At 42.7% G+C, this 16,335-nt stretch overlaps 1 protein-coding gene across 13 annotated transcripts in view; it reads left to right on the forward strand.

The window, feature by feature from the left end:
- TPM3 (tropomyosin 3) overlaps positions 1-16,335 on the forward strand; it is a 28,046-nt gene that overhangs the window by 10,013 nt on the left and 1,698 nt on the right. For 2 of the 13 annotated variants that reach the window (XM_068964028.1, XM_068964034.1), the window contains 7 exons: positions 3,459-3,592; positions 4,903-5,020; positions 5,109-5,179; positions 6,490-6,565; positions 7,200-7,262; positions 7,450-7,519; positions 15,143-15,222. In XM_068964028.1, coding sequence (XP_068820129.1) covers positions 3,459-3,592; positions 4,903-5,020; positions 5,109-5,179; positions 6,490-6,565; positions 7,200-7,262; positions 7,450-7,519; positions 15,143-15,222 — 612 coding nt within the window. Of the gene's footprint in view, positions 1-3,458; positions 3,593-4,902; positions 5,021-5,108; positions 5,180-5,859; positions 5,936-6,489; positions 6,566-7,199; positions 7,263-7,449; positions 7,520-8,480; positions 8,564-15,142; positions 15,223-16,335 lie in introns of those variants that run through there. The other 11 variants (XM_068964027.1, XM_068964032.1, XM_068964024.1 and 8 more) reach the window with 8 other exon arrangements.

Consider the following 16,335-nt stretch of genomic DNA (forward strand, 5'->3'; position numbering starts at 1 on the left):
TACTGGAGTGGGTTACCATTTCCTTAATCTCCAGGGGATCTTCCCGACCCAGGGATCGAACCCAGATGTCCCGCATTGGAGGCAGATGCTTTAACCTCTGAGCCACCAGGGAAGCCTATATATAATTATAATGTAGCACCTTGTCAAATCCACTTTCGATTTTGAATCTCCTTTGTACTTTTTTGCAAAACTGAAACAGATGGCAACATAATATTTCAGTGCAGTCTTTTCCCTCATCTGTGTGTGTGTGTTGTGGTGGTAAAGAGACAGTGGTAAATGTTGACTGTTTTAACCATTTTTAAGTGTACAATTCACCTTATCTGTTTTTAATACTTGTCTCCTAACTTCTGGTGTTTCTCCCTCTTTTTTTTTTTTTCCTGGTCTAAAAAATTTAGGAATACTATTGAGGGAGTGAGTGGGCTTTGAATAGCAGTTTGATTGTGGCCTTATTCCCAAATTCCTAGTCTGCAGGGGGTGGGTGGTGGTGGTGGTTAGACTGTCTGCCCATTGTGTAGCTCTCTTCTGTTTGCAGGGTCTGGTGGGATAAGCCACTGACTTTATCACCTTTCCTTGGTTTAGGTTTGCTTTTTTTTTTTCTTCATACTAAGAGCACATACTCATAGGGGAGAGGCAAATAGCCCTTTGCTCTGAGTACCTCCGCTTGGTCTCCACCTTTGTTTACTCTGGAACAGATAACTGCTCCCTTCCTTCCAACTTGCCTGCCCCTTGATGAAATTTAAAGTCCCCAAGGACACAGTATCTCCCTGGGTAGATACATTTGTGAACACTGTAAACCAGAGCAGTCCTTTACTCACAGGGCTCAAGCCTAACTTTTCCATTACTCTTTTCCTTTGAATTTCATCTCTGGCTTTTGTCTAAAAAGAGAAACCCTGGAGTGGCAGAATACCAGATTTAGGCTAATCCCCTCTGTCCTTGGCCCTGATCTGCCTCTGAACACGTCTCCTGTCTTTCCTGCCTTGATGGGTATGGTGCTCTTTGGCAGTCTCTTTAGTGTGAAGGATGGTAGCACTTAAACTCATTTACTAGCTGAAGCTGTTGTCAGCCATCTTCTGAAGTGAGTCAGTCGCTGCTTTGTTCTCCTCTCTGGCCTTGGAATCTTTGCCTACTGGGTAGTGGAGAATCCTATTATTACCTGAAGGAAGGACCTCACAGTGTACCTCCAACCTAGGTAGGGGTGAGCAGGCTGAAAGATCAAAACCACATGCTAAACCTAGGATGATAGACAGCATGAAGTTAATGTTTCCCGGGGCCATGTTTCCCATTGTCACCTGCAGAAGTTAGTCCCACTCAGTTTCTGGGTACCACTTAATTGACCTGAAAGGGACAGGCATTGTGCATAGGTTCTGGCTGGAAGGAAAAGTCAGGTAGGTGTCTTCCCTTATTCCTTTAAGTATTAAACAGATCTTGATTCTGCAAGCTTTTGTTTCACTGTAAAGAGAACTGATCCTCTGTAGGAAGAGAAAAAAATAGAACAGTGACTACCTTGCTCTCCCTCTGCTCCCCACGGGGGTCTCCAAAGCTTTTGCTGTGGGACTCCCATCCTGCGTTCTGTTTTTGGTACGGGCTTGTTCAGTGTGCGCATGCTCTGATTAGGGCACCAAGATGTGTTTTCTCCTCCTCCCTTTTCAGCCTTGCGAAGAATTCTATTGTAAATGCTGATTTGTGGGAGAAACTGCCCGAGCCAGCTTGTTGTCATGGAAACTATACACCCCCGCCCCCAAAGCCTGTTATCTTTACTTCATTTGGGTAACTGCTGGTGAGCTGGGTGGGGACTTAGATTTCATGAGCTTCCTTCAAATCTGGGTTCCGTCTTCTTTTTTTTTTTAAGTTCTAGGCAACTGAAGGTAGTGGGGTGGCGCAAATAAATGATTGAATTGTCAGTTCTCAGTTCTTCTTTCACAGTTGTTGCCTGATCGCCAGATTCATAATAACTTTGACCTGTTAGCCTTTTTGAGCTTGTGAGGTGAAATCTGTGTTTTCCTAGGTTTCCTGAGACAGGACCAGAGAATACTCGTCTCTGTGCTATTTTGAATAGAGATGCAAACGGTTTCTTAGTAATTTCAGCTTACGTAGACATCTTGATTTTCTTTTCCTGTAGGGCAGTGGTTATATAGCCCCAGCCCCTGCAGTTCCTTGAATCGCCCATGTTTGTATTTGGAAATTTTTGTGTGCTACGTAACCCAGTTCTTAACAGGAGTCTTTTGGGCTATATCCCTTCCCATAGGGGCTGGTGGCCCAGATTATTTCTATAGCTACCCCCACCCCTGACTGCCAGGAGGAAATCAGGGTAATAGAATTCAGGCGCAATCTGGGCTGTAGAGGAGAGATCGTGTTTACCAAGTATTTGGATAAGCATCTGAACTGGGTAGTGTGCAGGGCAGATTAAATTCTTGTGCAGTTGTGACAGTCAGTGTATTTGCCACCAGCAAAGGTGTGGGGAGGGGAAGGGCAATCATAAGAGCGAGGCTTCTCTACCAGTAGAATTCTTGCTTATGCGGCTGCCTCCTTCTTTCCTTGCTTCTTATTCATGGCCCAGGAAGAGGCATGGGATTACTTGGACTCCAACTTGTGCTTTTTATTGTGGAGTGGGAGCCAGGGAGAAGATTGTCCTACACTGTAGTGGAGGGTGAGGCTAAGGGAGTGACTTGAGGAATAGATAGGGTCACAATTCAGAAATTTGGATGGGTGGTGGAAGGCCTGGAGGGAACATTCTCTTCTGCCCCCGGTTTTTTTGGTAATGCCATCAAAGCAGATCATTTTAGCCCAAAGAAACTCCTTGTAGTCAACTTTCAAAAGGTGGGAGATGGGGGCCAGTTGAAAGGGTGGAAAGTCGGTATCCCAGTATTCCATCCTTTTGTTTTCTGGTCTGGAAGGTCCTTCTGGAAAACATTCTCTTGGCTAGTCATCCTCTTGTTGGGTGTGTTAGAGTAAGGTTATCAGAGGGTTAACAACTTGAGCTAAGCAGCAGATTAACAATAATCCAAGATTCCCTCTTTGAGAAACCTTTTTAAGTTTTTCCGCTTTATGTGACACTTATGGGAAAGCTGCTGCAGAATAAGACATGTCTCTAAACCAGAACTCAGGCAGACCCCTTCACTGGTTTACCTTTTCTGACACTAGTGCGTTTAGGGATTTGAACTGAGTCCAAAAAGGGGGTGGTACTAACTGACACTGGGCTGGGCAAGGAACTGAGTTTTGAAACACTTTTCCTGTGGAACATATGGGAATTCATTGATGGGAAAGGGAGGAAAATACCTGTCATAACACAGAGTATATAAGCATGTCTGCTCGGCCTAACGTGCATCTGAGTTAAGACAAGTTCTACCCTGCAAGACTCCGGCTTCCTCATGGTGGTATTCAACCCGTCTTAGTGTCATAGTTCAGTTTCTTTTCATCATGCCTCTGCTTCTTTTCCCCATTCTTTCACTTAAACACAGGCTGAGGCTGAGGTGGCCTCCTTGAACCGTAGGATCCAGCTGGTTGAAGAGGAGCTGGACCGAGCTCAAGAGCGCCTGGCCACTGCCCTGCAAAAGCTGGAGGAAGCTGAGAAAGCTGCTGATGAGAGCGAGAGGTATGTAGCGGGGCCTGATGAAGTGTGGATTTCAAAAGTTGTTCATAATGGCTCTAATCAAACAGATTCCTTAAAAACCTATTTTTTTTAAAAAAACAGTGACCTGTCTTTACACAGGATCTTCTTTCCTTCTGTCCCTCATATTCTCTACATATGAAAACTGACAGAGGAAGGGTTACCTGGATCCATGACCCTTGTGTAACTGGTGTTTCTCTATAAATTCACCTAGTAATAGTATTGCTGTAGTGGCCTCCATTTAGCACCCACTCAAAGTGGTTCTCAAAGTGAGGTTCCAGATCAGCTACACCAGAAATTTGGGAGAAAGTCCCATCAGCAGCCTTTGCCACTCATTAGTGGATCAGAGGTGGAGCCCAGTAATCACTGATTTAATAAGCTCTCTCATCCCTGGCTGCACTGTTAGAATCATGAGAGTGCATGGTAGGGATCTTTGGGGAGTTTAAAAAATACATCAGAATGCCTGGGTCCCATCTCAAATCAGTTAAAACCCATTGTGAAAGGGGCCTGGCTATTTTTAAAGCTCTCCAGTAAATTTTGGGGGAGTACTGCATGGCCTCGCTTGCAGAATCTCAGTTCCCCAACCAAGAATTAAACCCAGGACCCAGCAATGAAAGCCCAGAGCTCTAACCACTAGGCAACCAGAGAACTCCCCCCTCCATTGATAATTCTAATGTGTACCCAGGGTTAGAACCACAGTCCTTGAACCAGATCATCTTTGTTGAAAATAGCCAATTGGCTTCTTGCCACATGTGACTTAAAATGAGAACAAAAGTGTGTGATGACTTACACAAACTAAGACTTTTCAGAATTAAAAAAATTCCTTGTTGGGAGTACATTAACACAGTGCAGCCATGAAAATAAATAAGACTGCTATGTGTATACTATTATAGAATAGTGGCCAAATTATAGAAAGTGAGGAAAACAAATTGCAGAGCAGTGTAGTATGGTTCCTTTGTGGCGTGGGGAAAGGTGATGAGATTTTTGGTATATAAAATATTTCTAGAAGGATTATCAGGTATTCAATTACTTTTGACGAGCAGGACTAGAATTAGAGAGACTTTTTGCTTTAGACTGTTTATTTAAATGTTTAATTTTTAAATATGTATTTATAAGAAAAAATTTTAAGCAGAATAATTCAACTAAGGTGAGAAGGTGCTATGAAAATTGTTTTTGAGCGACACAAGCAGAGAGGCATGGGCTTTACGTGGTACAGTCCTGGGTCCCTTAGAGTTGAGCTGCTGACAGGCTCCGCAGGCTGTCAGCGCTGCATCTGTCCATGTTGTTTCTGGCAGAGGTATGAAGGTTATTGAAAACCGAGCCTTAAAAGATGAAGAAAAAATGGAACTCCAGGAAATCCAACTCAAAGAAGCTAAGCACATTGCAGAAGAGGCAGACAGGAAGTATGAAGAGGTATGGTACTCTTCGCTTGTCCCTCTCTCCAGTGATATCGGCCCCTTCTCTTTGCTCCACTGAACTGAACCCATGTCGTTTCCCGTAGGTGGCTCGCAAGTTGGTGATTATTGAGGGAGACTTGGAGCGCACAGAGGAGCGAGCCGAGCTGGCAGAGTCGTGAGTATCTTGCCCCCCAAATCTTGCTGCACCATTCTGCTCCTTCCCTTTTGGCTTGGGCACTAATGTGAATAAACTAGCATTTCTTCAGCCTTGTTAAACAGGACCTAGAGAGTGGGAGTCATCTAGAATGCTTTTTTTTCTTTTAGCCCCAAGAATGGCTTTGGGCTTTTCTTAACTGTCTGAACTCACACCATGTGACAAATGAGCCTTCCTGATTTCTTGTTGGGAAGGTTTATAAATTGAGGGGAAGATGAAATCTGAAGGAAAAAAAAAAAAAAAGGTGAATTGTTGGCCGGCAGGCCTACTGGGTCCTCCCAGCTGGGTTCTGCTTCTCCTTGAGGCGTTGAAGTGGCTGTGCTGACTTAAGATCTCTGTTTTCACTGCTTCTCTAAGCTGCTGGGGAACTTTCTGGCAAAGGCAGACATGACCTGTTCCCCTGATGGCACCTTCTGGGCCTTGTTTAACAAAGTCCATGCTGATACAGATTTATTTGTGCTTCCCTTGCATTTCCCTCTCCTAGACATGACATATCATGACCATGGTGATGTTTTTCTTTCCATTTTTTTTTTTAATTTTTTCTCCCCCATTTTGCTGCTTGTTTCCTTGCTGTGTTCCTTTTTGACCTTTCTCCCTCCCCACCACCTGGCTTGTGCGATCCCTGTGACTATCACTAACAGCCGTTGCCGAGAGATGGATGAGCAAATCAGACTGATGGACCAGAACCTGAAGTGTCTGAGTGCTGCTGAAGAAAAGGTACTAACCATTAAACCCACAGAGCGGTTCTGTGTATGGTGTGATTTTGTTCGGTTTTGTTTTTGTTCTGTTTTGCAGCTGCCTCCCCTCCACTGGTTGGTTTGTTGAGTGCTTTCTCATCTCTTCATGGAATGCTCCATTCCTCTCCACTTACTTGGCATCTTTCATCTCTCCTTTCCTAATTACTTCACTGCCTCTCCACAGGGTCTCGCCTTCCCTTGGGTGATTTGGGGGACTCTTTGGGTTGGGCATCCGTTCCCACTTCCACCCCAGGTAGCTGTTCTGATTTGTTCCTGGTAGTGATTTCTCAGGTGTTTTCTTAACTAGTGTTCGAACACTCTGAGTCCCAGCCCAGGAGGGCCCAGCTCCTGATGTGTTCTCTGGTAGAGGGAGGAGGGTTGATGCTTGCTCAGATAACCTGGGAACTTCTCTTTCCCCCAGTATGCCTTCCAACTCTCTCTACATATAGGTTCAATTCATGTCTGTGTGTCTCTCTCCCTTTTTTTATTCTCTTCTTCCCCTTTCCTCTCCTGCGGTATTTAAAATATTCACAGTAAGTGTTCTGAGCTGGAGGAGGAGCTGAAGAATGTCACCAACAACCTCAAGTCTCTTGAGGCTCAGGCGGAGAAGGTAGGGGCTGGTTTGTAAAAGTGACAGGCTTTGGGGCCTGGGCCCAGCCCTGCCCTTGATGAAAAATGGGAGAAACTCATTCCTTATATAATCCAGTGAGAAGTATCCACCTGTTCTCTCCAGATTCGGGTTTAATGCCAATTCCCGCGCACTTTGATTGCTGTAGTTAAAGTAACTTCTTGGTCTCACGTTCCCGGGGTGATTGATGTTCTCCTCAGGCTGATACTGCTATGCTGATGTTTGGGGGCAACAAGTAGTATCAGATCTGAAACCTAATGGGCATGAAGAAAGATGGCTTGTCTTTAGCTTCTTGTGGGACTGTTTCAGCCACATGGCCTCCAGGTGTCGCCACATTGACTCATTAGCCTGGAGGCAGGAAGAATGCCTTCCTGTGTTGATCAAGGCCTAGGCCCATTTTAAAAATAACGGTCCTGGTGGAGTCTGAGGTTATCGTGGCTCCAAGGACATTGATTTGTAGGTTTTAAGGACTGTTTGTTCTGAAACAGCCTTGTTCTCTCTCATGGATCATTCAACACATTCAATCTAAGAGGATGTTGAATGTAAATGTTGGGAGTGGGGTGTCATCTTTGTGAGTAATATCTATTCTGAGATGTTTATTCTACTTCTCTTACAGTACTCTCAAAAAGAAGACAAATATGAGGAAGAGATAAAGATTCTTACCGATAAACTCAAGGAGGTGAGCTGGGGGGGTTATGTATGAGGAAGGGGCCCCCAAGGCATTGAGAGGCATATAAGGCATTTTGTTGACTTAGGCTAGCTGGCTTTGGTTCTGAAAATTATAGAAGCAGAAGGTGGAAAAAATAGAGGCCTTTCTCGAACTGTCTTATTTATCTCTGATTCTGACTCATTTCATGTTCCCCTAGGCAGAGACCCGTGCTGAGTTTGCTGAGAGATCGGTAGCCAAGCTGGAAAAGACAATTGATGATTTGGAAGGTATGGAGCCTGGTGAGGGATTAAAATGAATAGAGAGGAAGACCTTGCCCTTTGACCCTCTTCCCCTCAACACCGAAAGGATTTGGTGGTGACCTGGCATGCATCCTATGCCCTGTCCTGTGCCACAGCCAGGTGAAGTGGGCCAGATCTTGGAACTGGATTTTTATACTTAGTCTTTTCCTTTAATAAGACTTAACCTAATATTCTAGAATTTGTATCCTCCCCTTGGAGGAGGTAGGTCATGGCATGTACCCTCATGTCACCCTATGGCTACTTTGGGCAATGTTGTTCACCACTCAAGTTGAAGGGGGACCTCACCAAGGGACGCAGCGGTGGAATGACCACTTCTCAGAGCTGACCAATGCCAGGGGCTTTCTGAATGCTTCCTGGCCCTGCAATTTGGCAGCTGCATCTACCCTAACAAGAGAAAGTTTGTACTTTTCTCTAAGAAGTCTTAGATATACTGATTTGCTACACTCTGGGTAGCAGAATATTCTTTGGGAGAGTTTGGGGCAGGCAACCTGTAGAGCAAAGGGGCCAAGAATATTAGTCATGCTTGGTATGTCTGAATATTAAGTGTCTGAGTATTAAAGTGTATTTTCTCCTTTTTCTATTTTTGTTAAATTCAGTGTTATCACTACTAGGAATTAGGTTCGCTGGGTGGGAGTGGTATCCTCTTGAGTGCCTTTGGTAATTGGAATTTCTAGTCACGACTGTGCCCAGGTTCTCAACCTTTGCTGCAGTTGATTAGAAGTATCAGAGGTATCAAGTCTGGTTGGTCTTGGGGACAGTGGATCTGAAAATGGCCAGTCATGGCTACCAGGATAGATATTCTCCTCAAGGTGGGATTAGACCCATGGTCACGCTTTCCCTCATTTCTAACGATTCCCTCTCTTCATCTGCTTCTGATACCTATTACTCTGTGTCCTCATTCCTCCCTGTGGTTCCTGTGCCTGTCCAGATGAGCTCTATGCCCAGAAACTGAAGTACAAGGCCATTAGCGAGGAGCTGGACCACGCCCTCAATGACATGACCTCTATGTAACTATCTGACAGCAGAGTGGGGCTGGGACCTTGGCTTGTGGGTGGGTGGGGGTACAGTCTCTGCATAGTGTGCTCTGCTTTTGTCTTCTGGAAACTAGAATCTCCACTCTTACCTTTAAAACATTGGTGCTGGTTACTTGTTGGCAAAAGCTGCGGAGGCATGTAATCCTGGATCAGCAGTAGAACCCTGATCTACGTGTAATTTTTGTACTTTTTATTCCTAGTCCCTTCATTATGATGCCGGGATTTTCCCGTTTGTTTCTTAAGTCTCATCTCAGAAGAGTTACTGCTTAAGATAATTATGTTGTCATACAATTAAAGAACTAGGGCCCAGAGAGCCAGTGACTTGGGCCATAGCACCCAGACTTCCTGGTGTGTATAGTTTGTACCCTGATACTGAAGTTCAGGTGGAATACCCATGATTGGAAATACCAAATTCACCTAAAAGGTTGAGCCAAGTCCCAGAGCAAGCCAGGCAGTAAAAAGCACCAAAAAGAGTTGTGGGGGCCTTCATCTGTTTGCTGTGGATCCCTGATCCTTGACGCTAATCTGCCTTTTCCCCACTAACTGAAAAGAAGCCAAATTACTCAGGCTGCAGTATCTGGCTGTCTTTTTATCATTCCTTCTGCCACCGACCTTTTTCTCTTCCTCTCTCCTGAATTGCTGTCTAGATTGATGCTTGTCCTTCTCACCTAGAGTCTCCTTACTTTTTCACACAGATAATTATCACCGTTTCTGCTCTGTTCTGGATCTACCCCCTTTCCTCGGGGAACCCAACGCCCCACTCTCGCTCTGGATTCCATTTGGGTCAGCCTGGCTGATCCCCAAGGCATTACGATGGGCGGGGGGAAGGTGGCCACAAAACAACTTATGTATTCTCTTCCACCCCTCACCCCAAATTAAAATGTTAAGCTGCCGGAAGCCTCATGCTACCCTGCATTTGTGTCATTGACAAAGCTGCTGCTGTCCCTAAAAAGGAGCCTTGGGGGTGTGATGTGGGGCGCAGCTATTGTAGGCTCTCCCTCCTCTGACTTATATAATCAAAGCCACTTTTGTGTGTGTCTATTTTTTCTTGACATTTAAATTCAACTGATCTATCAGAGTGGTGGACTAGGAGAGGTTCCTTAGAATAGGAGCTCTAGTTTGACACTCAAGCTGAATGAAATTATCCAAGTCCTTTACTTCCAGGTTCTTAAGTCATCCTGTCTGGAATGTTTGTCTTCTCCTTAGGTTCTTCTTTTAGAGACCACTGAAGTACCTCTCAATATATCCTCTCTACCCTTTTACCAGTGGCTCATCCTCAGATTACCCGGTGGACCCAAATATGTGACTGCTGAAATTGACTAAGTGTATTGCCCCAAGTCAGAGAAAATACATCATAGGTAGAATTTCCAGCAGTTATCAACCTTTCTTACATATTTGAGGCTCACTAAGTAGTTTGCCTGCTAGTATATGCTAATGGAATATAAGTGATAAACGATTGTTACTGGAAAAATGAAAACAGTAATGCATATTTCAAATGTTATACACAGGTACCACTTTTTTTAGTACATGCATAAATATGGTAAATTGCTTCTAGTAGGATTGTTCCTAAGTTCATGTTGTGGAATTAAATATCAACCTTCCGGAAATTCCTATGCTGATTTACATAGCAGAGATAGTTTAATCTCAGTAGTGTAATCATCGATTATACTTACCTAAATACCTAAGTGTAATCCACTTAGTACTTCAGTTTCTCAGCATGGTATATATTTAAAATTTGGCTTTGTTTTAAACAGATACAGCCAGATATAGAGGTTTTCTCTAATTTAAAACTTTAGGTCCCGTTGAATTCAGTTTTCTTTCTTTTTGCCATACAGCCTTTGTGATTAAGGTACAGGTTATTACTAGTTTAGGCACAGGGTATTAAGGCGGAGGCATCTTCCTTACTCTCAGGTTGCTCAGAATCTAATAGGAGAGAAAACATGTGTATAAAACTAGAGATGTGTGATGAGTACCCCAGATAATCAAGTACCCTCAGGGAGGAAGAGGTTGATTGCAGTGCTGATGATAAGAAAAGTGTCATGATAGGAGGCACATACAAGTTACTTAATAAACAGGTTAAAACTTCCCTCTTCATTTTTATTGGATTTCAAAAAGATTGGATTTTTGACAGTCTGGTTGAAGGAAAGTGGATCTTCAGCATTTTCATCAAAGAGAACCAAAAGAACAAAAGCATAGAATTGGGAAGGACACCAGAGGTTTAAGGGTCCATTTAGATAAACTAGGGAACAGGTATGTGCTGTAATCAGGCTGGGGAGTTTTAATTTTATTTTGTAGGTGATGGGGGTACCACTAGAGATTTTGAACAAGGATGTGTTCTGAGTAGAAAGAAGAGTTAATTTGGCAGCTAAGTTAAGAATGTATTGGAAAGGGAGCAGATTATCAAAGTGATCCATTAAGGCAGTGATTCCCAGATTTCATTCATTAGCATAACGCTTTTGAATACTTTTTCCATATTTATATGCAGCGTACGTTATTTTTTTAAATTTACTCATTTAAAAATTTCTCATGCTAAAAAAAAAATTCTTACACTACACAATTCTAACTTGAAATCAAGTTTTGACATGTGCTAGTGTTTTTTTCCTAATGAACATTAAAGTCATATAGCTAATTAAGTTCACAAAAGTATGCTGTCTGCAGTCTTCTCACATATCACTAACAGTGACTGTACCACAGTTTAGGAAATACTGGGTTATGTTATTGCAGTTTCCCAGGGAGAAAAATCTGACCTAGATAGTGGTGTTAGGGGATGGTGCTGACCGTGGGCGTTAGGAAGGGTGGTCACTAAATGCAAGAAGCATCAAGGATGACTGGTTTTGAACCTAGGAAAATGGTGGTATTAAAGGTGTAAGGAAGTCATATGGTCCTGGTTTGGGAAGGCAAGGGAATAAGTCTGTAAAGCTAGCTGGTATCCAAGATGAAAACAAATCCTAGCACTGGAGGGGGAGAGTTTGATACAAAAGAGATTTAGGAGTCCCATCAGGTTGGCAGGCAGGTTAGGCCATGGAAGTAAATTCGAATCCTAAAGACACTTGCAAATGGAAAATGAAAAACTAAGCAGAGGAAAATCTCTGTAGAGGTGGAAGCCAAATGGAACTGGTTGAAAGGATAGTGGAAATGAGTAACTTTTAAAAAAATTTGAGTCACTGGGTGATTTCTGGTGATTCTCAACTTTAACAGATAGAGAAGGATGATAATTGAAAATTATGAAAACAATTGTCATTGATGCTTTATTAATCTAAGGGAATATTTTGAGCATTAAGGACAAGGAGAGGACCCATACTTCAAGGAGCAGAAGCAAACTGATGGAAAGGAAAAAAGAAGCTTGGAGTATAGTCTAGAACAATGATGTCTGTCCGAACCTTTGACAGTGATTTCCAGTATCTCAGCCACCGGCCACATGGGGTTGTTGAGTACTCAGTGTGGTTAGTGTGACCCAGGAACTAAATTCTAATTCTGCTGACTTTTAGTTCTGAGTTTAATTAACCACATGTGGCTAGTGGCTGCTCCGTTCATTGTATAGTACCAGCTGTTTTAGTATGTGGGCAGAAGGAATTGACTTTGGCACAGAGGAAGGCTTCTAACAAAGGAAAGAACTAAGACTGGAGAAAGAAGAGTGAGGTGTAGAAACCATCTTATGTTACTTGAGCCAAGACTTGCTATGGGAATAGCGTGAAGCATCAGAGCATTGGTAATCTCAGAGCAAAGTGCTTCACCCCTTAATTTTCCTCATCTTAATTTCTAAGGAAAAAACCACAGGCTGATGTGTTGGGATCCATTCTTCCCTTCCTCATTACCATTGTTGGGACAAGGAATAAAAATGTGACTGGATCCCAAGTTACCTGATGGGTGGAACTGACCTGTTATGTTAGGTAGCCTTGTCTTAGCCACACCCAGACTCCTCCATTCACATGATACTGGTTGAATATTCCTTAGCCTTAACATGAGAGAGGAGTTTAAAAAAACAAAGCAAAATCTGTTCTACATCATTCCTTGAATGTGAGTCTTTAACACTGATAGAGTTTCCCTTATTCCAGGCACTCCCATCCTTTTCCTGTTACAGAATGAAATTGACCTGATTCAGACTAGTGAAGCCTAAGAATGTGTAGCATCCGTGGGATTATTCCCTGAAAGGAAAATCAGACCAAAGCGGGATTTTCTGACTTGCTTTTTGTTTGTTCATTTTATTTGCTCTTACAGGGAACCAAGAAATTTAATGAACTAGTATCTGGTCCTGAATTTTTAGTTAATAGATAAAACAGAGTTAGAAACCTTACTTATTACAAAGTTAAAGGTTAGAAAACAATCACATTTATCTTTCTGACCTGATGCAATTCTAAAGGAACTAGAAGTTCTAGGATTTAATCAGGCAATAAAATGCTTCCACTTCTTCTCTGCCTCTTTATTTCTTCCCTAAGTGGAACAAAACTCTCCCTGACCAGACTTTTTAGAGTTAGGATCCTAATAACACCTATCTTTCCTAAGATAGTGGGAGTCACACTAAGACTAACTTAGCTATAGATGTTATGGAACAGCCAGGTTGCAAATGGTCTCTGGATGTAATATAACACCAAAAAGTTCAAGGAATGAGATTTTAACACAATATGAACCCCTACTGTTGGTCAGGATTGCCCCAGTGAATAAGACAGGTCCAATCCCAGGCCTGATGGACTAGTGTAGACTAGGACAGTGTTTCTCAATGGTGGACTTTAAAGCCCTTTAGGTCAGGATAATTCTGGGATGTATAGAACAATGCTATTTATTGCTGTCCCCTGCCCAGTAAATATGTCAGACCCTCCAGTTATTGTGACAGTTAAAACCTGCCCTCAGACATTTCTCAGATCCCCTCTAGGGGGAGGGGAGGGAGAGTATTCCTCCTATTGTGACACTGGTTTAGTAGGAAGTGCAGTTTTTAAAATTCTCTCCAATTCTGCCCCTTAGTCCCCTGCTTCTGGGTAGAACTGGGAAAACCTCAGTCCAGAAGGCAAGGTAACTGGGCAGTGCCCACAGTGAGCCCACAGATGCAAGACAGAGAAGTCTCTTTCATACTGAGTTTCTGAGACCATTTTGAAACAGACTGTAAAACATAGGAAGAAACTTGTTTATGAACACGAGGCTGACATTAGGCATAGACTAGGAGCAGACTAGTAGACCAGTACCCTTGTGTTGGTCTCATGAATTTGGAGTCGCTGTAGCCCCTCTTTCTCGTTAATTAAAAAGAAAATTTTTTTCTTGTGATGAGAACTTCTAGGTTGACTTTTTAAAAACACCTTTCATATATAAAACATACAGAGCAGCACTGACTGTATTATATTGTATATTACATCTCTGCTGCTAAGTCGCTTATTTATTTTATGACTGGAAGTTTATACCTTTTGACTGCCTTCATCCAATACCCCCATACACACACTCTCCCCCTCTGGTAACCACAAATATGATCTCTTTTTCTGTGAGACTGTTGAAGTATAATTGACTTATAACACTGAGTTTATATTAGTTACTGATGCACAACATAGTGATTTGTGATTTGATATTTCTATACATTACAAGACGATCACCACTCTGTACCTCTTTAAGATGTGCTCCAAGTGGAAAATCCAGATAAAGCCAGGGGATTTGAGCACTTACTTGTATCAGGAACGCTTTTAGTTAAGACACATCTTAATAGCAGCTTAAATAAATATGGGGTTATTTTTCTCTCATAATAAAAAGTCTTCATTTGAGTAGCTTTGGCTTGATGTAGTTGGGGTTTCTGTGATTCTTACAGCCCTTTTTTCTTAGTCGAAATTTGCTACTCAAGTCGTCATATCCATGTCCAAGGCAAGAAAGAAGGCTAGTTTTTCCAGAAGCCCCCAGACACGCTACCTCCTCCATCATTGGCCAGAACTGGATCACGTGATCACCCTAAGCTGCTAGTGAGGCTGGAGAAACAGGATAGTCTTGACTGGCTTGCATTAGTAATCCACCTTCCCTGGGGCTGGCGACTGTGGCCACTAACAGGTTCGGTGAAGTTGGGTTTTGATTGGATGTGCCACTATAATAGGTCTTTCACTCAACACCTACCACAAAAAGCATTACAAAGTGTAGGGTTGAGTGAGTATGGGCTATGTATCCCAGTCTCCCGTTCATAATGCTGTATTGAATGCTTTTATAGAAAAATATTCAATTATTCGCATCGGTTTCTTACAAACTCTAATTTTTGTCAATGTATTTCTTATAAGCCAACTGTATTCCTTCTTTTGCTGTTTCACTTATCTCAGTTTCTTAATAAATACTGTGAAGGAGATATTTTTCTCTCTCAAAATGTCATCCTTTCAGCTTGTTAGCCTGCATTTTTTATTTTATCCCTCTGTTGGTCTTTTCACCAACTGACTGAATCCTTGCATCCATCCAGCCTTACAGACGCATGTTATATATACCAGGTAGTTGAAAGTCTCAAGATTTACTTCCGGTACTCTACTAACTTTCCCTTTTTCTCTTTCTCTTCCTCTTTTTCCTCTCCTTCTCTTGTTTTCTCTCCTCTCCATTGCTGCTGCAGAGCGTCTCTACAGCCAACTTGAGCGAAACCGCCTGCTTTCTAATGAGCTGAAGCTAACGCTGCATGATCTATGTGACTGATGGGCAGGGCTCACTGATGCCCATTAAACCGAGCTTACGGCTCACTCCACTGACCTGGACCCCAGCAAAAAGCTGATTGTCTTTTTAAAGTTATTATTTTGCCCTAAGCAAATTGCTTTTTAATTGGAACAGTTAGAATAGTGTTGTCTTCCTAACTGCACTGTAAAGTGGGAACAGTTAATACTGCCTTTCTATGCTTTTCAAGAGATTGTGGGTGATGAAGGGAGGAACCTGAGAGACTATAATGAGGAAATCTGGGAGAGTTTTCTGTTTTCCACCCGTATTTGCTGCTCTTTCACTTGTGCACTGACTGTAGGATATGTTGCTTGCATGAATGTTTTCTAACAATAAAAGGACTGACTTAACAAGATGTTGTAACTGCTTCATCTGCAGGCCCGGGGATGGGCCCTTCTGACTGGGTAGAAAAAAAGACAAGGGAAAGAAAAGGGATGTGGGGTATGAAAAGGTCAGTGTTGCCGTTTGCTTCCTTGAGTTGAAGAGCATTTTCCTTACCTCCATAGAACAGAGAGTGGTTTGCTTGCTGGGCAGCTTTGATTCTCCTTGATGTTCAGCTGCTGGTTTTCTTCGTGACGTTTTCCCCATTTTTCCTTGTGCTTCTTTTTCCTGGTATAATGTTTAATTGCAAGTAACTGTGTCACAGGCTAGTTCCCGAAGAATAACTCTGTGAAAGTCTCAATTGATGTTTTGCTTACAAGGAAATGTTTTGCAGTATTTTTTTTTTTTAATTTGGGTGCATCAAATCTTAGTTGTGGCATGTGGAATCTTCAACCTTAGTTGCAGCATGCAGGATTTAGTGCCCTGACCAGGAAGCAAACCTGGGCTCTCTTCCCTGCATCGGGAGCTCAGAGTCTTGGCCACTAGACCGCCAGGGAAGTCCCTGTTTTGTTGTGTTCATGACTTTGTTTTCTTTCTAGATTCTTACTTAGCTATGGGGGTTCTTTTATTTACCCCACTAGTCATTTCTCTCTCTACTTGTTGAGGAAAACCTGTAGTGCATGGGGATCCTATTGTACTCAAATTTTCAAGTTGAGATTCTGCTGTTTCTACTGGTAGAAACATGCCCGTCCTTGTTCTCAATGTGTTAGACTCCAG

Source organism: Capricornis sumatraensis, chromosome 2 (genome assembly GCF_032405125.1).
Source record: "Capricornis sumatraensis isolate serow.1 chromosome 2, serow.2, whole genome shotgun sequence".
In the NCBI taxonomy this organism is placed as follows: Eukaryota; Metazoa; Chordata; class Mammalia; order Artiodactyla; family Bovidae; genus Capricornis; species Capricornis sumatraensis.